General features: G+C 40.8%; 2 protein-coding genes across 2 annotated transcripts; both read right to left on the bottom strand.

Annotated features, from left to right (window-relative positions):
• Positions 1-7,872: 7,872 nt before the first annotated feature.
• LOC119883592 (olfactory receptor 142-like) lies at positions 7,873-8,799 on the bottom strand. Its single transcript, XM_038694320.1, has one exon. It carries the CDS (start codon positions 8,797-8,799, stop codon positions 7,873-7,875), a length of 927 nt encoding a protein of 308 aa, XP_038550248.1.
• A 9,926-nt stretch (positions 8,800-18,725) lies between these two features.
• LOC119883554 (olfactory receptor 142-like) lies at positions 18,726-19,673 on the bottom strand. Its single transcript, XM_038694261.1, has one exon. It carries the CDS (start codon positions 19,650-19,652, stop codon positions 18,726-18,728), a length of 927 nt encoding a protein of 308 aa, XP_038550189.1. The 5' UTR covers positions 19,653-19,673.
• Between the last annotated feature and the right edge of the window lie 4,014 nt (positions 19,674-23,687).

The following is a 23,687-nucleotide window of genomic DNA, read 5'->3' as shown; positions in this document are numbered from 1 at the left end:
TGTTGCTCGACATCTCCGACCCAGTTTGTGATATTCACAGACAGGATCTTAAGGCGCCACCGAGGTGAGGTGTCCAGTAGAATCTCTGCTTTTTGCAGATGACGTGGTTCTGATGGCTTCATCAGAATGTGACCTCCAGCACGCACTGGGTCTGTCAAAAAATCTTTAAATTCAGGTGAGTGCAACCTCTCTGGCTAGAAGTCACCCAGGACTACGGTTTGTGTGCCATCTTCATTAAAGCAGCCGAGGAGGGCATGGATGATAAATCACAGCAAAGTTATGCTTAATTGGACAGATGACAGAGACAGTGTTGAATGCGTATCTGGTCAAGTGCTCCAGGGGAAGGACCTGGTAGGACCACTTTGGCAAGAGTCCAGCCCCCCTCCCTGCCTTCTTGGAATGTGTGACAACGAGTAGGCCGCTGCAAGGGTAGCTGGAGAGGTGGTGTTCTCAGGGGTGATCCAAGTCTCTGTAAGGGCCAGAAAGTGGAGAGTCTGGAGGAAGGCATAGGATGAAATAGTGCCTGCCTTTTTGACTGCCGACTGGCAGCTCCAGAGTCCCCACATCACTTCATGGTCTGAGTTGGTAGAGAGCTTCGTGTAGAGTAGATTGGATAGGTTGGAATGTCGTGCAGAGGGTCCTATGTGGTCCAAGACTTCTCCAGTCAGATGTCCTGACAGTGATGGCGGTAAGACACATTGCTACGATCAGCAGAATGCGATGTAACTTCTGGACTCCCGCAGAGAGACCCCCTTTGTCTTTGTTCAACAGGGTCTTCGCTTGCCGGGCCTGACTTGCAGCTGTAGTGACTTACTCTTAAGTGCAGAGACACAGCCCATTCAGGGTTAACTCCTCCCCACAATCAAGTCAATTGTCCACAGCTTTAGTAGCCTAAACTGGTTAATAGCCCACTCAACAACACAGAATTAAATTCTAATTACAAATTCTAAAACATAATTACTAAAAAACAGTCAAATGGTCCCAAATGCTTTTTTAGAAGGATTACATTACACGTGCTGTTCGGCTACCGAGGGCAGCCGTCTGTGCAAGCTGTGACACAACGTGTCGTGAGAAACCTAACATTACACTCAGCAAATTTGAATATTTCAGTGCAATTTCATAACAAAGTACAGTCATTTTATACACATTTTAAAAGAATTGTTTCAATTCAATTTCACTTCTCATATAGAGCAGGTACTCTGGATACCTCTGTGTTAGACAACTATAGACCTATGTCAAATCTTCCTTTCAGAGTAAGGGCTGCCCCACATCTCTGCAACGTCATGTCTGACTATGTTTTGAATGATTAGCAGTGGGGGTGATGGGTTATGGTAGGTTGTAGTCTTTACTCACACTGTGCACACGTGACCCACAAGTTGACAGGATGCAATCCACAGATGTGCAAAACCAGTTTCACATGTACTGTCACAATAACCAGCAACAATTGGTAATTACTTTGTTTTAATTTTTTAGACAACAATTTTGAACACTCTATTCCCAAATTATTTATGAGATTTCTTTGTGTTAAGGGATAGTACAATGCATCTCTTGCGATTTTTGGACTGTCGGTCAAATAAAACAAGCTATCTGAAGACATTACCTTGGGGTTTAGAAAATAGCAGCGCCCTTAGAGCTGAACAAACTTTACTTTTACTACCTGCACTTTATTTTATATTGAAAAAAACAAAACAGCCAAAAGTTAACATGCATAATATTACTCCCTAACTTATGGCAATTGTTTAAAATAAGCAGGTGATGCAATGGAACAATATAAATGACTGCACATTATGTGATCAACATTGTGGCTATGGCAAAATTAATCTTAAACTTACCTGGAGCTCATGAATCCTTGGGCTCTCCACTGTGCCTGTCAGTGAGGCCATCCACCTGTACAGGGTAATCAGCTGCAGTGTCAAGCTCGCAGTTGAATTGACTCTGTAGGTTCAACAGAAGTAATGGTGACGATGGAACTCCTGCAGACATGCAAACACAATCACAAAGTTGTATGTAGATTCATGTTGTTACCTGTCATGGGATAAGGCTGAGTGCAGCTGCAGGTAGTAGAGGCGTGGACCCAAATGCAGACAATACACAAGGAAGGTGCAGTTCAAAATATTTATTAACTCATAAACCTGACTGAGACAAGCTTAGGTGGGATCACAAGGTAAAGTCCAAAACTGAGGAAAATCCAAAAGGCAGTAATAATCCAGAGCACAGAAACAAAGCTAGACAAGGACTCATGAGAACTGAATACTACAAAGTAAAACAGGAAGTAATGCACACGAGAACACACCAGACAGATCTACTAATAAACATGGAAAGACCACAAATCAGGGCAGGGAACAGAGCCAGGACCAAACAGGAGACAGGACTACACTAAAACATGGAGACATAGGACTAAGGACTCAAACATGTAAAAATCATGCAAATAAAACATAAAAATAAACTCAGCTACAAAACCCTAAACAAGACAAACATTAGACTAAGAACTGAGGCAATGAACTAAAACACAGGACTAAGAACTAAGAGACAAGACAGATATTAAACTAAAACATGCAAATGAATAAAATAATAAACAAGCCTACACAGAGGAACACAGAACCAAAAACAGACTTAAACAGGAAAACATGAACACAAACCACATTCCTAACCATTACCACTGAGGGAAGAAGAAACACTTCATTTTCTTTTAATAATGAAACATCCTAGTATGACCAAATTATGCTGGTGTGTTCATTTAAACACCTTAACTCAAGTCTTTCAAATCTATGCAGTATAACATTCATGAAGTCCACATAATCTCAAATAATTCAAAATAATCAATATTCACTCAAAAACAATGATTGACATATGATTCAAACAACATTCACTCGTTAAGAAAACTTAGTTGTTTGGTGTTGGGTTTACTTATTAGCTGGTGTTGATTGCTGAACTCCAAATGCTTTTGAGTTAGTAGTGTGTTCGGGTTTACAGCGAGGGATGGGACCCTACAATTACTGACCAACACCACCTGAGCTACAAAATCATTTAAAAGATGCCTTAATCAACAAAAGTGGGAAATAAATCCGCTGGCATTGTTTCCATGATGTTCATGAGCTCTCCTGTAGTGAAAGTGCTCTTCCTGTGTAGGGCATTCTACGTATGTCTCTCACTATCTCTCACCTTCCCCTGTGGGCCTCAATGCAGGAGTGCAGTCAGGTTTGCAGGAGCCAGTTACCAGCTGCCAGCCGTCAGTCTCCCCATGCTCAGCCTCATATACCGGGTCCCTGCCTCCACACAGTAATTTAAGGCGTTCTTTTTGGACAACATAACCAGCAGTTTAAAACATAGTCCGACAACAGCCAACTACTGCTTAATCAAGTACAGGTTCTTACCAATCAGATCGCTGCACTTTCCACTCATTTAAAACCGGCAACCGCTGCATTAGCCCCACCTCCTACCCACAAGCCTCCACTTCTCTGGCTTCGGCTGCCCACTTTTGGGAGCCGTTTGTAACAATTCAATTTAATCAACTTTATTAATACACTAGGGGCAATTAGTTAAGAGCAGCATGTTTGCAACAGTAGCCTACGTAACACAAAACACACAACATTCACAACATACAAGCAGCCAGTATGTGCACATTTAAATGAGTGTTTTGAGTGTTTTAATGGTTTCCGCCAAGGAGAGTCGGGAGGGAAGAAATCAGCTACCACGTAAAAACCTTGGTTTGTTTCATTTAGTGCGTCCCGAGTATGTGGAAATTGTCTGTACCTGCCCATCCTGGTGCTTGGGACAGCATCCCTGAAAAACTGCTTTGGGAAACCCCAGCAGAAACAGCTACAGCATGCTAGAATGACCCCGACGCGAGGAAATGCCAGCTTCATCCATCCAGAGGGAACAATCACCGACCGTCCGCAGCGTGCCCGGTCGTCCCGCAATCTCCTGTCCCTGGCCCTGTACGCCCCAACGCCCCATTCCCTCTGCGATACATACAGTGGGTTGTGTCGCTAATATGACCGGTGCGCTGTGAACAGTGGGTGATCCTTCCCTCTGGCTGGATGGATTTTACGCCTGATCTGTGCACTACTGCAGCTGGGGGCTCTCCGCATCGCCACGCAACTTTCTAAATTCTTCCATCTCACAGAGAAAAAAAGTCAGGTTGAAACGAAAATTGCTTTCATATAGTTCATCGAATAAATAAAATAAAATAATTTTATGTCTATATATGGATATAGAATATTATCATCTAATATTATTAATTTCTCTACGTCTTCTTTCAACACGGCTGTGTCTCCTTCTCACAACGATAACAGCAGCCATCTCAGCAACACTTTTGCACCTTCCTTTCAAACGTATTAAATACAGATGCTGTTGCACTCACATGAAATTGCCTTTAGGCTGTTAGATCACATTGCATGTAGTAAATGAATGTATTTGCATGTTACCCTCCCATTACTTTGCACAATAAAACTGAAACGCCCCAAATTGCATATTCATTAAGGCAAAAGTACCAAATGAACCACAGGTGCTATCTTGCACTTTTGAAAGACGTCATTCTCCGTGCACACCGTTCGTAGATCAGATTACTGCTGGCGATATCAGGTTTGCACACGTTTTTACTCGTGCAAACCTTTAGTAAATCTGGCCCTTAGAGTAGATCAGGATGTCGTCTAGGTACACAAACAGTGTGAGGACATCATTAACTAGGACCTGGAAAATGGCAGGGTCATTTGACAGACCAAATGGCATAACCAAATATTCAAAATGTCCCAGCAGGCTGTTGAATGAGGTTTTCCATTCATCTCCTTTAGGAATGCGGACCAGGTGATAAGCATTGAACAGGTCTAGTTTTGTGAATATGGTGGCTCCGTGCAGCGAGGCAAAGGCAGATTTGAATAAGGGATAGGGATACTTATTTTTGACTGTGAAGACCTCTGTTATCTATACATGGCGTGAGTGTGCCGTCTTTTTTATCCACAAAAAGAAACCGGACCCTACTGACGATGATGATTATACCTGCTGCCAGAGTCCTGTATATACTTGTCTATTGTTTTGTGCTCTGGGCAGGAAAGATTGGACAACCTGCTGCTGGGGAGTGGAGCTTCGGTTGCATGCACTACCTGTGTGCAAGATGAACCGCCACTCCAAATCTTCTATCCCTTTGGTGATCAGACCCTTAAATACTGCCACCTCCATTGTGTTTGCGCCTGTTGTCATCTACGCAATAATTCTTAGTTGATCACCCATAACAGGTACAACAATTGCATGTGCAACATTTTAGAATGCACATGCAATTTAGTACTCTTTAATCGGGATGTTAGTAAATCTGGCCCCATGTCTATTAGGGTTTTCAAACTTCTATAGAAGGTGTATTTAGAGCTTCAGTCGCATTGCTGCTACCCTCACTGCTCTAACCTCATCCTCTGTCCCTTTTTCCTGGACCAAGGAGGCGGAAGCCGCCTTTCAGGAGCTCAAACAAGACAGGCCAGGTGGGCTCTATTCTTTGATAGATTTAATTTCACCCTGTCATATCGCAGCGGTTCGCAAAACCAAGCCTGATGCCCTGTCTATAGTGTTCTCAGTTGACAACACTAGTTCAAGCCCACATGCGGCACTGCTTTCAAATCTGGAGAAAGACCAGGACGGCCTTACCTCCCGCTTCCACCAGGATGCAAAAGCAGGCAATCCAACACCGCAAACCAGCCCCTAGCTAAACTCCAGATCATAGATCATGGCTCAATGCAAAGAGTCTCCCCTTTAAAGTCGAGTCCAAGAAATTGGGCCCTCGTTTCATTGGTTTCTTGCAGATCCTATCAATCATTAATCCAGCTTTAAACACCCTGCCTCTCTCCGTATCCACCCCACCTTCCATGTATCCCAGATGAAACCTGTGTCCTCCAGTCCTCTGAGCCCTCCCTCTCATCCCCCTTCTCTACCCAGGGTAGATAATAGCAATAGCTACAGAATGCCCGAAAGCCTTACTGTATTATATTCTATTAATTTTTTATATTTTGAATTGTCACCTACCGCTTGAATAGTTTCCCATTATATAGATAAAGATAAACCATAAATTGGTGCAGACATTTTCACCAGAATGCATAAAATTAAGTCTTTAATGCTTAAAATTTCTTCCTCTTCATTAGTCCCCTCCACCGTTGAAACTAAACCAATGCTTTGCATTTCAGGAAAATTACCCCATAAATTTACCACAATGCAAGAAAATAGTATCTGGGTTGACACACAGTTTACAGGTGGACACATTCCCAGATCAGTTTTGGTTCCCAATTTAGGCTATGATGTGGAGGCTGATCACACTTCTTCATTATGGACCATGATTATCGACTTGACTGGCCGCTGAACTTTATAAACAATTCCTGAGGATTGAGTAGAGATGACACCGGGTAATTAACCTAACAAACAAAACACACCAAACACAAGGCAGCCGTGCACAGCGCCGTCTAAAGTATTTTAAAGGTATTTTTGGTGCATTTAATAGAAGGTTTTTAATTTATTGAGCATTTTTTGATTTTGATCTTTTGGCTTTAAAGCATTCATTATTGTCAGGAATAAAAATTCACTTTTAAGTACCAGTGCATTTAAGCTGCCTAAAACAGTACAAATGAATGCACTTAAAAAGGACTAATCAATTAAAAACCATATAAACATAAAAACAAAAAAATAAGGTAATTAATGATGAATATATAACGAAGCAAATCAAAAGAGATATATAAATTTTTGCATTGTATAATTTAATTAATGCCACAATGTATTTTTTATGTACTTTTGGTGCATTTAAAGTAATTTTTATTTATTTATTGAGCATTTGTGGCAGCTTCGGGCCTCCCTATGTTACAAGGATTAGCACTAGGTTTAGATTCAGATTCACTTTATTAGCCATTTGCAGTATAAAACCACATTAGAAAAGAATTTGCAAGAAGCTCAAAGTGCAATGTCACCACATAAAAAGACATAACATAAAACAGACAAGCAAATGCCACATAAAACTCAATAATAAAACACTGTACAATAAAATCCATACATAAGATGCGGTCCAATGCAGTGAGGAATGCACAGACCTGTATACTGGGGAGACTAAACAACCACTACACAAACGCATGGCTCAACACAGAAGGGCCAACTCCTCAGGTCAAGACTCTGCTGAGGTTAAATAGCTGAGTTTCCCTGCCAGTCAGTCAGAACTGAAGAAGTCCTTTGGATGAGGGACGAAACGTCTTCCAGTATCTCCAACCAAGTCCAGTTGCCCTTGACTTTAACCTTCGTTGGATACATAAGATATATAGTGCCTAATTTAAAGTGATCAAAACTTTTTGCAAACAATAAAATAAGTTTTGTTTGGTGGTTAAGTAGTTAAGCTCTTTGTATACCAGTGATGTAAAGCATATGGTGAAATTATTATCTGTGGCTTTAAATCTTTCATTATTCAAAAATAAAAACTCAATTCAATTACTGGTGCCTTTAATCCACCTGTTCTGCACACTTTATTTGATTGCTTCAAATGCCCACTTTGATTCAAAGTAGCACATGCAGTATCAAAAACAAGTGTTCACCTGTGGAAAGCAAATTTCCTAATCCCCCTAAAAAAGAATACAAAAACATTATGCATTCATTAAATATTTATTATCCAACGAAGGTTAAAATCAAGGGCAACTGGACTTGGTTGAAGATACCTTATCTTCAATTTACTTTGGTTTACTCCTCCAACAATTACAACATTTATTTGTATTGACTTTGCCTGTTTTTAGATCTTTGTATTGAGAATTAGATGAACATTCTTATTATTATTATTAATGATTATTTAAACTTGACCACAAAGATGATGCAGAGTGCATACCTTTCCTCACTGGTCAAGATTAAAATCTGTTAGACATCTTACATTTTAGCAAAGATTAGACTTTTACATATGATACGGATTTTGGTCAAATTCAGTCCATACATCACAGGGTTGAAAAGGGGCTGACATGTAAGGAAATATAAAGATAAAAATATTCGCAACATGTTTGGTACACTGTTCATGTTAAACCTACTCTGTAATATTTCAAAGAAACAACCAAAAGAAAAGTTCAAGAGAGAAGCAAGGTGAGGAGTGCAGGTACTGACAGCTTTTTGTCTGGTCTGTTTAGAACCAGAAAAACACACTTTAAGAATCCTCATGTACGTGTAAAGGATTAGAGATACAGGACATAAAACTGAGACAGAAATGGAAATGAGTCCATAAATGTTATTGGCTGTGGTGTCAGAGCAGGCCAGTTTAACAACAGAGTAGTTGTCACAGTACACTTTGTTAATGATGTTCCCACACAGCTGTAAAGGGATACTTAAAGATAATGTGACAGCATTTGTAAGAAATGAGTATAACCATGATACACCAATAAGCAAGACAACCTTCTTAAATGTCATATGTGTGTTATATTGTAAAGGATAACAGATAGCAAGATATCTGTCATAAGACATGATGGCTAAATTGGCAAATTCTATACTTCCATATGTAAATAAACACAAAATCTGCAGGAAGCAAAAGGGAGCAGAAACAGTGTGAATGTCAGAGAGAATCTGAAGCAGAAGGAATGGAAACAACCCTGTACTACCATACAGCTCATTTACAAACAGGCTGCACAGAAAAAGGTACATAGGTTCATGTAAGCTTCTGTTCATACAGATAACCACAATGAGCAGAAGATTGGCAGTGAGAATAAAAATATATAAGAACATAATAATCACAAAAAATAAATATTTAAAATTGTTGCTGTAAAAGTAGGCACTGAATACAAAGTATGAATAATTTGTTGAGGTTACCATGATGCTGTTTTGGGCTTGTAAAAAAAAAATATAAAAAAACAACAAGAACTAATTGCACCAATCATATTACATTTCCACAAATATTGTAGCAATCTAAACTAAAATAAGTGAATTTTCAGGAGCAATGAGCAAATACCTTACACTCACCATTCTCGGATTTAAGTCAACAGAATGTAAGAAACTAAACAGTTTATGACCTTGTATGAATCTTTACATTCATCTGCTGTCCTGCTGTAGACAGACTGAACTGAAACTCTGCTTCTGCATCTTAAAGCTTTCAAGTCAGAGACGCCCACAGAAGCAGGCTGACCTCATTATCAAAGAACTCAAATATTCTTACTGATTTCTAACTGGTTAAAATATTGGCAAGATAGCTTAAAGCCCCCCTCCAGTGTATTTTGACATTTCTATGATATTTTATATTTTTCTGAGTCACGCCTTCACGCCTCGTTAAGTCAGCGCGTCAAACCGATAAACATCGTTGTGAGCTAGCTAACCAATTTATCATGTCATTTACTTAGAACTTACAGTAGGTGTGTCTCTCTGTGTCTGATTGTTGGTTTGTCTTTCTAGTTTAGTTAGCCAAGTTAACTAAGCTAGCATAGTTATTACAGAAAGTTAGCTAACAGAGGATCTTCATTTATTTTTTAGTTTCCTCCTCTTGGTTTAGTGTGCTGTTCATTTTCATCATGACATTTGTGCGTGCGGTGTTGGAGGACAGATGACAGAAAACGCGTTGCACTTTCACCTGCCACCGTCTTCTACACAGTCTGTAACATGCATTTTACTGACGGCCGTTTTACCAATGCATCGGCGGAGGCACCCACCACCCCTGCGGTAAAGTAAACGCACCATAAAAAGTAGTGGTAGTTATTGTGTGTAGTGCGTGACAGAACCATCAACTGTATGATTGATAACAGCTGATACATGCACATTAGTTTCTATTATGGGTAAATAATAGCTACTCCTGCCAGACAGTAAAGTGTAACGTTACTAAACTTTACAGTGTAGTGATGTTAACACAGCATATCGTTATCAGACACTCCAGCCGGTCAGTTTTTGGTTGTCATGGTAATGTATTACGTCCGATTATTAACCACACCCCCATTCTCTGTTTGAGAAAGAACGTTCACCAAAAATGGCAGTTAAAACTGGCTGGAGGGGGGCTTTAATAAAAAAGAAAGGTATATTATATTTAGTAGATGATCATATGTTTTATGGTAGTTAGATTTTAGGCTTTGGACTTCCCCTCCAGCCACTGTCTAGCTGTGGGCATCAGCCCTTCTTCCTCAGAGGTTTATATACCAGTCGAGAGATTGATCAATCATATGTGCGTCCATTTTGTGTTATCATTTATCCATCAGAATTCATTTCTGGCAGCCACACATTGTGTACTAACAATAATAACAGAGTGAAAACATTGAATTTCCCCTTGTGGGATTAATAAAGTATATCTTCTTCTCCTTGATTGTCAAAGTGAAAGGGTTTACCTGTTCCCATCTCCCTAAAAAGCTGGGTTGTTTTTAAGGTCAGCAGCTGGAGGACTTCCAAATAGTCTGAGTTAAAAAATAACCTCGTTGTTGGTCTTCTCTTTGGTAGAAAAGTAGCCTGAACTAGTGGAGGACGTTGAGCAACAGTTGTTTGGCGCAGCTCTACACACAACACTGGCCCTAGAACCAAATTCGTGGATATGGAGCAGGCAAGTTTGAGGATAATCATCACTCCTAGACTTAACAGCACTTTGTTTGAGTTTAAGAGGATTGTTTTTTATGGACTAACTGCAGATAGTGACTTTGCTTTGCCGGTGCGGAGAACTGCTGACCCAGATTGAGGATATTGTCGAGCACTGGAAAAAACACTTTGACGAGCTCCTGAACCTGATAAACATGTCCTCAGTGGAGGAGGCAGAGTCTGACGACTTGGGGTTAGCCACAGAGGCAATCAAGAAGCTCTTCTCTTGCAAGATGCCGGTTATGGGTGAGATTTTCCCTAAGAAGCTAAAGGCTTTGGACATCATTTGGCTGTCTTGGCTGACACGGCTCTACAATCTCACATGGAGGTCAGGCGACAGTATTTGTGAAGTGACAGGCTGGGTGGTGGTTTCCATTTTCGATAAGGTGAACCGGAGGGAGTGCTCCAATTATTGAGATATCATACTGTACAGCCTCGCTGGGAAAGTTTATTCAAGAGTGCTGCAAACCGCAGGTTTAGGAGGAGCAATACAGATTCCGGCCTGGCTGAGAACCAGCTCTTTACTCTTGCACGGCTGTTGGGGAGATCATGGGAGTTTGTCCATCCAGTCAACATGTGCTTTATGGACTTGGAGAAGGCTTACAACTATGTCCCCTGGGGAATCTTGTAGGGGTACTGTGGAGTACCACCGCCATTGCTACGAGCCATCTGGTCCTCGTGTAACCAAAGTGTGATCGACATATGATTCAAACAACATAACTTGTTCAGAAAACTTTGTTGTTGTTTAATGTCGGGTTTAGTTGTTAGCTGGTGTTGACTGCTAAACTCCAAATGCTTTTGAGTTAGCAGTGTGTTCAGGTGTACAGTGAGGGATGGAGGCAATTCTACGTATGTCCCTCTCTCTCTCTCTCCATTCACCCCTTCCCCTGTGTGCTTCATTGCAGGAGTGGAGTCAGTTCAATTCAATTCAGTTTTATTTATATAGCGCCAAATCACAACAACAGCTATCTCATAGCGTTTTTCATAAAAGAGCAGGTCTAGACTGTACGTAGAAACCCAACAACTCCCACCAAGAGCAGAAACTAGGCGACAGAGGCAAGGAAAAACTTTCTTTTAAGAGGCAGAAACTTCGAGCAGAACCATGGCTCAGGGTGGGCGGCCATCTTTCAGGTGTGCAGGAGCTGGTTACCAACCTTCAGTCTCCCCATGCTCAGCCTCATATACCGGGTCCTGCCTCCACTCAGCACCAGATCGTAGACTCACGTTCCTAGTCAGTCACGTTCAAGACAGTTTTGACAAGACCTTTCCTCACCTGGTCTGACTTCTGCTACTGCTCCACTGCTGCCCACGCACGCCATGGTCAGTGGATCATCCCACAGACCTTTGGACAACCTTCCCATGTGGATTACTGGAACATGCCAAATTCTAACCTGGATCCACTCCATGAACTCTGCCTTGCACATTTGAGTTTTCTGCCAAATAAACCTGGTTTCGCTCCACCCAGCTCTTGTCTCTGAGTCTGAGCTCTGCATTCGAGTCTAAAACCTACTGAGCCTAACGATCTGGCCAGTAACGTGGACTCTGCAGACTCTGACTCAAACACTGCCCCAGTGGCTTCCCTGAGATCTCTCAGCTTCATAAAGCTGTAGCAAATTAAGGAATTCTAACCAGCAGTTTAAAACATAGTCCGACAACAGCCAACTACTGCTTAATCAAGTACAGGTTCTTACCAATCAGATCGCTGCACTTTCCACTCATTTAAATCCAGCAACCCCTGCATTAGCCCCACCTCCTGCCCACAAGCCTCCACTTCTCTGGCTTTGGCTGCCCACTTTTGGGAGCCATTTGTAACAGTAGCTTACGTATCACACAACATTTACAACATACAAGCAGCCAGTATGTGCACATTTGAAACCCCATAAAGGGCTCTACAGGGAGTTTAAGGATCTGATCACCAAAGGGATAGAAGATTTGGAGTGGCGGTTCATCTTGCACACAGGTAGTGCATGCAACCCGAGCTCCACTCCCCATCAGCAGGTTGTACAATCTTTCCTGCCCAGAGCACAAAACAATAGACAAGTATATACAGGACTCTGGCTCAGGTATAATCATCATCATCTTTTTGTGGATAAAAAAGACCGCACCCTTAGGCTATGTATAAATAACAGGGTTCTTCAGGGTTCATTCATTATATTAATAAATAAAGAAAACCACCGTCAACTTTACTTTAAAAGAACGTGCTCGACTGTTCGGGAGCTATACTTTCATAAACAAAATAAACCATAAACTCGTTTTGTATAAAATTAAGATAAATAATAAAAACGTTGGTGGAGCTCATAACTTGTGCATTGCTGTACCCCTGGGCGGCACGACCCAAGTCCACAGGTACGTTGCATTTAGTGAACATAGTAAAATTAAGCTATAGTGATACGTGATGTGTGATAATGGCAAGTGGGGTCATATTATATTTTAACTCCGTTACATATGCTGGAAAAACCCTGAATGACATTTACATTTGCTCATTTGGCAGAAGCTTTTATCCAAAGCGACTTACATTTGAGGAACAACATCTAATCATCAACAGAGCATCAAATACAGATACAACTGATAATACATTCTAGTAAGAGCAGCAATAAATACTAGTAAGAGCTCATAGTTCATTTCACACCAATGGGGTAAATACCTAGGGAAGGAAGTAAGAGTTCGCAAAAAGTGCAATCCGAACAAAAAAGTGCAATCAATACAAGATGATTGTAAGGGGATAGAAGAAGAAGAGCACAGGAAGTGCATGTTAGAGGTTAGGAGTTAGAGGTGTTATAAGAGGAAGTGTTCTCGGAAGAGATGAGTTTTCAAGAGCTTTTTGAAGTCAGAGAGGTAGCTTGTTCCACCATCGTGGTGTGACAGATGAGAACAGCCGGGACCTTAGCCAGGAGCGTAGCGGCCGAGAAGGAACATAAGTTTGTATTATGGAGTTTAGGTAGATGGGTGCAGACCCAGTAGTCACTCTGTATGCAAGCATTAGTGACTTGAATCTGATTCTGGAGGCCACGGGGATAGCGGAGGTCACTGATTAATAGTGACATGAGTCCTTTTGGGCTGATCAAAAACCAGACGCACTGCTGCATTCTGAACCATTTGTAAGGGTTTCACCGCACAAGCTGGAAGACCTGCTAGGAGGGCATTGCAATAGTCAAAGCGAGAGATAACCATGGCCTGTACCAGAAGCTGGGTGGCATACTGAGTGAGGTAGGGCCTGATTTTCCTTATGTTGTATAGAGCAAAGCAGCATGACTGAGAGACAGCAGCAACATGGTCTGAAAAGGACAGCTGGTCATCAATCATGACACCCAAGTTTCCACCCTGGTTGGAGTGATGGTAGAGGAGCCCATTTGTAGTTTGATGTTATGATGGATAGATTGCTTGGCTGGAATGACCAAGAGTTCAGTCTTAGAGAGGTTTGGGTGAAGGTGGCAAGCCTTCATCCATGCAGATATGTCCGAGAGACAGTCCGTGATCCGCGCCAAGACGGTGGGGTCGTCTGGCGGGAAGGATAGGTAGAGTTGCGTATCGTCTGCATAGCAGTGGTAAGAGAAGCCATGACAGCGAATGATCGGCCCCAGTGAAGTAGGATTCAAACCACAGGAGTGCTTTACTCGAGATACCCGTTGCTGAGAGAGCGGATAGCAGGATCCTGTGGTTGACTGTGTCAAAGGCAGCTGATCAGGTCAAGCAGGATAAGAACAGAGGATTGGGTTGCAGCTTTAGCTGACCTTAGGGCTTCTATTATAGACAGAAGATCCGTTTCAGAGTTGGCACTCTTAAAACCAGACTGATATGGATCTAGGAGGTCAGTCCCTGAGAGGAATTCTGAGACCTGTTTGAATACTGCCTGTTCGATAGTTTTGGATAAAAATGGTAGAAGAGACACTGGCCGATAGTTCTGAACTTGACTTGGGTCAAGTGAGGGCTTTTTGAGCAAGGGTGTCACCCGAGCCCTTTTGAAAGTGGTTGGAAAGGTTCCTGAAGCCAGAGAAGTATTTATCACATGTAGCCACAGTAGGAGATATGGCTTGGAGGAGATTCGTAGGAATCGGGTCCAGTGGGCATGTAGTGGGACGGCTACGGGTCAGGAGTTCTGATACTTCACTCTCTGTGAGAGGAGTAAACGAGGAGAGTGAAGAACCACTGACCTGGGAGGGCAGAGGAACAGATGTAGTAGGACTGCTACAATGGTTGAGTTTGAGTGTTTTAGAGAATTGGCTAGTTATAGCCGCCACTTTGCCTGTGAAGAAGGCAACAAAGGTATCAGCAGACAAGTTTGTGGGTGGTGGAGGTGGAGGAGGATTTAGTAGCGCTTTAAAAGTGGAAAATAATTTCCTTGAGTCAGTGGCACTGCTTATTCTGTCATTATAGAACGCAGTTGTGGCAGCACTGATGCTTGTTGAGAAGGAGGATAGGAGCAATTGGTAGCCCTTAAGGTCGGCGGGGTCTTTGGTTTTTCGCCATTTTCTTTCAGCGGCTCTGAGATCAGTACAGAGCCCACGGATGGTATCAGTTAGCCACGGGTGGGACTGGTTTGGGCGAGCAGACTTGGTAGATAGAGGACACAGGCTATCCAGGCACGAGCTTAGTGTAGAGCACAGAGATTGTGTGGCATCATTAACCTCAAGTGAGGAAAATGTGTTGAGGGAAGGTAGAGCGGAAGCTGCCACTGAGGCAAAGTGAGTATGAGCCAGGCTACGGAGGTTGCGGCGGTGTGAGACCAACAGTGTTGGAACAATGGGCTGTTCCTGTCGGCATACCATGAACTGAATGAAAAAGTTTTGAGGGTCAAGCACCTTGCCAGCTTTGTGGGTCGGGGGGCTCAGAACCCGTGTTAGATCAATGGACTGAATCAGAGACAGGAAGTCTGCTGAGTTCAAATTATCAAAGTGGATGTTCATGTCACCGAGGACAAGTAGGGGACAGCCATGCTCTGGTATTGAAGACAGCAGTGTGAGTAGCTCGTCCACGAAGTTACCCATTTGTCCTGGTGGACGGTATATGACAATAACAGAGTCCTTTACCGGAGCGGACACAAAGACAGCATGGTATTGCAAAGGAGGCATATTGATTCGGGGGTAGCAGCTGTGTATATTTCCATTTGTTGGAAATTAAGAGCGCTGTCCCACCCTGGTGTGGGTGAAAGAGTAATTGGTGGACAGCGCAGCGGGGGTAGCGGTTTTATCTGTTTTGACTTACCTTCAAAGATGATTTAGCTGCTACTGCCTCCTTTAAACCTGAGTGCCGTCGTTGTCTTCTTGTGTTTTGGCGGACAACGAAGCGCAAGGCGCATGCACAGATTCAAAATACTCAACACTATTAAAACGTACTTGGTTTATGTACAATGACTATGAAACCTTTGAATATTATGTGAAAATACACAATAAAACTTACTCTTCCCACACAGTTTATTTATTACATGAATGACATATATAGTTTTACTTGAATAATTTAAACCCGGGACCTTCTTGCTGTGAAGCGACAGCGCTAACCACTGCACCACTGTGCCGCCCTCACTGATTCTTACAATTAGAAAACTGTGACAGTTAACCTAATAAATATTACTATACCACAAAATCATTTCTTTCAGTGTAGACGACATCCTGATCTACTCTAAGTCCCTGTCTGAGCATGAGCAGCATGTGCGCCAAGTCCTGCAATGGCCTGTGGCCTGAAAGCTGGGAAATGTGACTTTCACGTAACTAATATTTCCTTTCTGGTTTTTGTTATTGCGCTGGGAGAGAGGAGAATGGACACAGCCAAGATCCGTGTCCAGGCCGTGCTCCAGGAGCTCAAACAAGGCAGGCCAGGTGTGTTCTATTCTTTGATAGATTTAATGTCACCCTGTCATTTTGCCGCGGTTCTTGTAATACCAAGCCTGACGCCCTGTCTAGAGTGTTCTCAGTTGACAACACCAATTTAAGCCCACATGCAGTGCTGCTTTAAAATCTGGAGAAAGACCAGGACAGCATTACCTCCCGTTTCCGCCAGGATGCAAAAGCAGGCAATGCAACACCTTTTGTCTTATATCTTCAGCAAAACTCCTTATTTTTACCCTGTTTTACCCTTTAAAACATTAATAGGCTAATACTATTTTTCAAACTCCAAATATTTTCATGTACTTCATCAGTTACAAGGCAAACACACATCGGGCCAGCATGCACACACACACACTCTCTCTCAATTGCGCGCAGAAATAAAAAAAATGTTGCAGGCCTGTGTGTAGCTCGAGTGCAGTGCGGCTGACAAAATCCTTTTTTCCTCTCTCTCAACATAGTAACATTACACACGGTCAAACTCACAGTTCAGCGTCCGTCCAGAAGAAACAGTGCAGGAAGTGATTAAAAGATGAATCCAAACAGCAGCGTAGGCGAAGTCCTTGTTAGGTCCTCGTGCGAAAACACCAAACAGTCCAAGATCAGCAATGGCATCCGCCGCTCCAGTGGCTCGCCGGCGTTAGCCCAGTTAGCCCAGCCCCACTTGCACTAAATTTGCGCTCTAACACTCTATTATGTAAACATTCAACAAACTGCATATTTGAAAGTTTCTCAACTTTTCTCCAGCTCCGTGGTTATCTCTCCTACTTCGTGTCTCTCCCTCGCATCTTCTTTTTTCGTCGTCTCTTCCGTTTTTTCTTTCCCACCCAATCCAACTCATTTTCTTAGTTACAGCCAAGTCACAATCACAAGTGACACTGACTGACACCCACAGCAACCAATCAAATAATGTCAACATTAACAATCACAGCTGAAAATAAAGGAACAATCTGTATTTTCCCCCCTCAGTTTACCTTACTGTTTTATTTCAATGACACACATAACGGTTTATTTTGCAAATATTTACATTTTTATCACATTTATGACTAAATTATCTTACTCTCTGAGCTAAGCATTTCTCTTTCCTTATTAAACTAAATTTCTTTTTAGGTTAATTTCTGTATTGAATTATTTTATTCTGCTTTTACTAGGAACTAACTTATTTTAATCCCTAGATTTTACACCAGGGATACATAAATATATTTTAAAAAGGACTAATTAATCAATAAAATTGAAAATTATAAAGGAAAATAAATTAAAAAGGTAAGCAAAGTGATATCAATTTATGTCTCATTGTATAATTTAATAAATGCCTACAGTTATTTTTTATGTATTTTTTTGTTTATTGACCATTTTTTGATTTCTGTATTCATTTTCAATTGTGGCAGACTCTGTCCTCCATATAAAACAAGGATTATCACTAAAAACTACCAAATCTCCGTTCTTTATATTTTCAAATACTGTTTGCATCTCTTAATATTGGCTGAGTTAGTGAACTCTTTTGAGTCCCTTCTTAAAACATTCTTTTATAGGAGAGCGTTTTATCTTATTCTATTTATGATTTGATTTTATTCTATTTATTTTTATATATATTTTATATTTACTTTTAACATGTATTTTAGTTTCTTAAGTGTTTTCTTGCTTTTATCATGTATTTGTTTTTATGTGTTTTATTGCCTTTGCACTTGTTAAAGCACTTTGTCACTTGTTTTTGAAAAGTGCTCTATAAATAAAGATTATTATTATTATTAATATATTCAGTTAAAATCTGTTAAAAATTAAAATACATATTTTGTGTGTTGTTAAGTAGTTAAGATCTTTGTACACCAGTGACGCCCAGTATATGGTGAAATTACTATCTGTGGCTTTAAAGCATTCATTATTGTCAAGAATAAACACCAGTGGCTTTAATCCATGTGTGACAGTGTGCACACTTTGATTGCTTCAAATGTCCACTTTGTAGCACAGGCAGTATCAAAAACAAGTGTTCACCAGCAGAAATCATCAGTTACAAATGATCAGTTACTTTGGTTTACTGCTCCAAAAATTACAATTGACTATGTATTGAGAATGACATGAAGATTTGTCTTACATTTACATTCATTCATTTAGATGACGCTTTTATCCAAAGTGACTTACAATTGCTTTATATGTCAGAGGTCGCACGCCTCTGGAGCAACTAGGGGTCTTGATCAGGGACACATAGGTGTCTGACAGAGGATTCAAACCCGGGTCTCTCACACCAAAGGCATGTGTCTTATCCACTGCACCATAAGCACGCCTTCTTCATATTATTAATTATTTAAACTTGACCACAAAGATTATGCACATTTGTGCTCCCCCCTCACTAGTCAAGCTTTCAAAATCTTAGACATCCTACATTTCAGCAAATACCAGACTTTTACATATGATACGGATTTTAGACATATTCAGTCCATACATCACAGGGTTGAAAAGGGGCTGACATGTAAGGAAATATAATGATAAAAATATTCGCAACATGTTTGGTACACTGTTCATGTTAAACCTACTCTGTAATACTTCAAAGAAACAACCAAAAGAAAAGTTCAAGAGAGAAGCAAGGTGAGGAGTGCAGGTACTGACAGCTTTTTGTCTGGTCTGTTTAGAGCCAGAAAAACACACTTTAAGAATCTTCACGTAAGTGTAAAGGATTAGAGATACAGGACCTACGATAGAAAGAGAAGCAGAAATGAGTCCATAAATGTTATTGACTGTGGTGTCAGAGCAGGCCAGTTTAACAACAGAGTAGTTGTCACAGAACACTTTGTTAATGATGTTTCCACACAGCTGTAAAGGGACTCGCAAAGATGCTGTGACAACATTTATAAGAAATGGGCATAACCATGATACACCAATAAGCACAACAACCTTCTTAAATGTCATACATGTGTTATATTGTAAAGGATAACAGATAGCAAGATATCTGTCATAAGACATGATGGCTAAGTTGGCAAATTCTACACCTGCATATGTATACAAACAGAAAATCTGCAGGTGACAAAAGGGAACAGAAACAGTGTGAATGTCAGAGAGAATCTGAAGCAGAAGGAATGGAAACAACCCTGTACTACCATACAGCTCATTTACAAACAGGCTGCACAGAAAAAGGTACATAGGTTCATGTAAGCTTCTGTTCATACAGATAACCACAATGAGCAGAAGATTGGCACAAAGAATTAACATATATAAAGACATGACAATCACAAAATATAAATATTTTAAATTGTCACTGTAAAAATAGGCATTGAATATGAAGTATGGAATCTGAGTTGAGTTTACCATGATGCTGTTTTTGGCTCGTAAAACAAAAAAACAAATACACAAATCAAATTACATTTCCACAAATATTGAAGTAATCTAAACTAAAATTAATTAATTTTCAGGAGCAATGAGCAAATACCTTACACTCACCATTCTCGTATTTAAGTCAAAAGAATGTGTAGATAAGAAACTAAACACACAGACAGACTGAGTCTCTCCCAACTGAACTCAAACTCTGATTTCTGCTTCTTAAACCTTTCAAGTCAGGAGACGCCCACAGAAGCAGGCTGACCTCATTATCAAATACTTAAAATATTGTCAAGGTTACTAAAGGAGTACTTCAACAACAATATTGATACTGATTTCTAAGTGACGGAAAAACTAACTTTTAAGAGGTTGAAATATTGGTAAGACAGCTTAAGAAAAAATAAAGTAAAGTACATTTTCTCTATTTACATTTTTCCCCTTGGCCAAAATTAGTCTTGCATTTACTGGGAAATTGAACTTAACATATGATCATATACTGAATAAAATTATAAAGGAAACTCTTTTGTTTTTGCCCCCATTCTTAGATCGATAAGTTCAACTCTCAAAGACTTTCTTTGTACACAAAAGGCCTGTTTTTCTCAAATATTGTTCACAAATCTGTCAAAATCTGTGTTAGTGAGCACTTCTTCTTTGCTGAGATAATCCATCCACCTCACAGGTGGGATAATCCATCCACCTCACAGGTGCCTTAGGCTGGCCACAATAAAAGGCCTTAGGCTGGCCACAATAAAAGGCCACCCCAAAATGTGCAGTTTCACTGTCTTGGGGGGGTCCAGAAACCAGTCAGTATCTAGTGTGACCACCATTTGCCTCACACAGTGAAACTCCTTCGCATAGAGTTGATCAGGTTGTTGATTGTGGCCCGTGGAGTTTTGGTCCACTCCTCTTCAATGGCTGTGTGAAGTTGTAGTCAGGCCGATGACCCCAATGAGGACGACGAGCATGCAGATGAGCTTCCCTGAGACGGTTCCTGACAATTTGTGCAGAAATTCTTTCAAACCGATTGTTGCAGCAGCTGTCCGGGTGGCTGGTCTCAGATGATCTTGGAGGTGAAGATGCTGGATGTGGAGGTCCTGGGCTGGTGTGGTTACACGTGGTCTGCGGTTGTGAGGCCAATTGGATGTACTGCCAAATTCTCTGAAACACCTTTGGAGACGGCTTATGGTAGAGAAATGAACATTCAATTCACGGGCAACAGCTCTGGTGGACATTCCTGCAGTCAGCATGCCAACTGCACGCTCCCTCAAAACTTGCGACATCTGTGGCTTTGTGCTGTGTGATGCAACTGCACATTTCCAGTGGCCTTTTATTGTGGCCAGCCTAAGGCACACCTGTGCATTACCCGTCTGATCAGCATCTTGATATGCCACACCTGTGAGGTGGATGGATTATCTCGGCAAAGGAGAAGTGCTCACTAACACAGATTTTGACAGATTTGTGAACAATATTTGAGAGAAATAGGCCTTTTGTGTACATAGAGAAAGTCTTAGATCTTAGAACATGATGAATGCGGGCAAAAACTAAAGTTTTGCATTTATAATTTTGTCCAGTGTATATGATGGTAGTTAGATAATCAATGGAGATTTATCAGTCAACCATCCATCAATTTTAATGTTGTCAGTTGTGTCAAAACAATTCCTTTGGCTACACTCTGAGAAAACATCCTTGTGTCCCAGCACTTGATAAACAATTTCTGCCATCTGCTGGTTTTCTAGTGGATCATATCAAAGTCAAAGTAATTTTATTTAAAGCCTGTTGCAAGGAATCTTTGCATCTGGTTAGATAATAATTTACATTTTGAGCAGCACACCACAAAGCTTGTGCAATCACACGACATTTAGCTGTATTTAAAATATAAAATTTAAAAACAACCAGGCAGTTAATATATTTTTATTTATCGCAAGTGATATGTCATCTCAATATATATTATCGCACATTGAATATTTTCCTCATACCGTGCAGCCTACCTCATGCCCGTCTGGTCTTACCAAATAACCATCACTAAATAATAGTAAAGTATCGATAGTGGTATTAATAAAGAATTGGATCGTTAAGTAGTCTCAATAAGGGTATCAGTATCAATAAAAATTAATGATCTCCATCCTAAATGTTAACAAATAAATCAGAAAATGCACAAGCAATTTTATGATATTCTTGACTGGTCTTCAATGTCCGAGACCGAGACAAGACCGAGTATAAATGCGGACAAGTCCAAGATGAGATCAAGACCATCAAAAAGTTGTCTGAAGACCAAAGTCTCAAGTACTACAACATTAAAAATATCGAAATTTGCATGTTTTATGACATGCACTTACAAAATTAGATCCAACAAATTATCCATCCGTCCATCGTCAGCGGCTTATCCTGCGTACAGGGTCACGGGGGGCTGGAGCCAATCCCAGCTGATACCAGGCGAAAGGCGGTATCGCAGGGAACCAAATTATTCAGCTGAGCCAATCGAGGCTGATAGGCGAGAGGCGAGGTACTCCCTGGACAGGCTGCCTGTCCATCCCAGACTATAAAGGGAGAAACAGCTATAATGTGCAGCCTGCTGCCTTTCTCCCTGATGAGCTTAACACTTTCTATGCATGGTTTGAGGAAACCATCACCATTCCTTCTGATAGGCTTTTTGAGGACCCGAACAACCGCACTTTGTCCCTAAGCATGGCCGAAGTGAGGAGAAGTTGTCAAAAGGTGGACACGCAGACGTCAAAAGAGCTTGATGGCATTCCAGGCCATGTCCTTAGGGGGTGTGCCGACCAGGAACGAGTCTGAAGCTACCACCTGTATCAAACTACCCAACATTGTTCCTGTACTGAAGAAGATCTTGAATGACTACCGCCCTGTAGCACCTCCGTCACCATGAAGTGCTTTGAGCAGCCAGTCAGAACCCACATCTGCTCCATTCTTCCTGCTACCTTGGACCCCCTCCAATTTGCATACTGACCCAACAGATCTACAAATGAGGCCATCAAACTGACGAACACACTGCTCTCTCTCCCACCTGGAAAAGGGCAACACACACTTGAGGATGTTTCTCATGGAAGAGAAAAAGACAGAAAAAGGTACATAGGTTCATACAGATAACTACAATGAGAAATGTGTTGACAGCAATAATTACAATGTAAAGCAAAGCAGTCATATTGTTATAAAATAACAATATGTCAAAATACCTAAATGCATTAGCATAAGCATTAAATAAGATTAAGTTAATAAAATTAAATTCAACATCATTCTTTAAAAAGGTAAAGAAATTTTTTCTTAAAAGTTTGGTTCTATCCTAACAATAACATCACACAGACGACTGGCTGCTGCAGCAACATCTGTCGCTATATATACTCTATAAACAAAATAATACAGACAAGCCTCTTATCTTTAAGGTCTGTTTATTCACTGACAAGTTCAATGATTGATTATTAACAAGCTCAAACTCCAAAAATCTAGACATAGCTCCAAGTCCTCAAGATTATGTTACCTAGCATAGCCTTTTGTATTATGAACCAATCCACAGAATCCCACTGTCATAGCAAAACTTGTATTTTTAGGTCTTCATTGCCATAAAACATTTTACGGACAAATACTATCATATAACAACAAACACGCCAAGTAATGTAACTACTTTTAGCTCGGTTACTGCTGTGGCAAAGCTAACAAAGCTAACCTGTTGGGATCAGCCATCACAGACATTATCAAATAGACAAGACAGTACTGACCTATCGTTTGTAGGGATGAAACGGTATTAAAATTTCATATCACGATTATAGTGACCAAAATTATCACGGTTATCAGTATTATCACTGTATTGTACAAATGTGCCAAAAAAGATTAAAATGTACTGATACACACACTGACACCATTTCAACAAGTTTTATATTGAAAACTACAAATACAATTGCCATTTTGTTTGCATAAAAAATAAAATAACATCAAATACCTTTTGTAAACACATGAAAATCATCTGTGTGCATTATCAAGACTTTATATTTTATATTCTATAGGTAATACAAT

This window comes from Micropterus salmoides, unplaced genomic scaffold (genome assembly GCF_014851395.1).
Source record: "Micropterus salmoides isolate LMB-PRFRI ecotype aquatic unplaced genomic scaffold, ASM1485139v1 Ms_hic_scaffold_3, whole genome shotgun sequence".
NCBI classification, from domain to species: domain Eukaryota; kingdom Metazoa; phylum Chordata; class Actinopteri; order Centrarchiformes; family Centrarchidae; genus Micropterus; species Micropterus salmoides.
The sequence above is the reverse complement of the archived record's forward strand: the minus strand, read 5'-3'. Positions and strand labels throughout refer to the sequence as shown.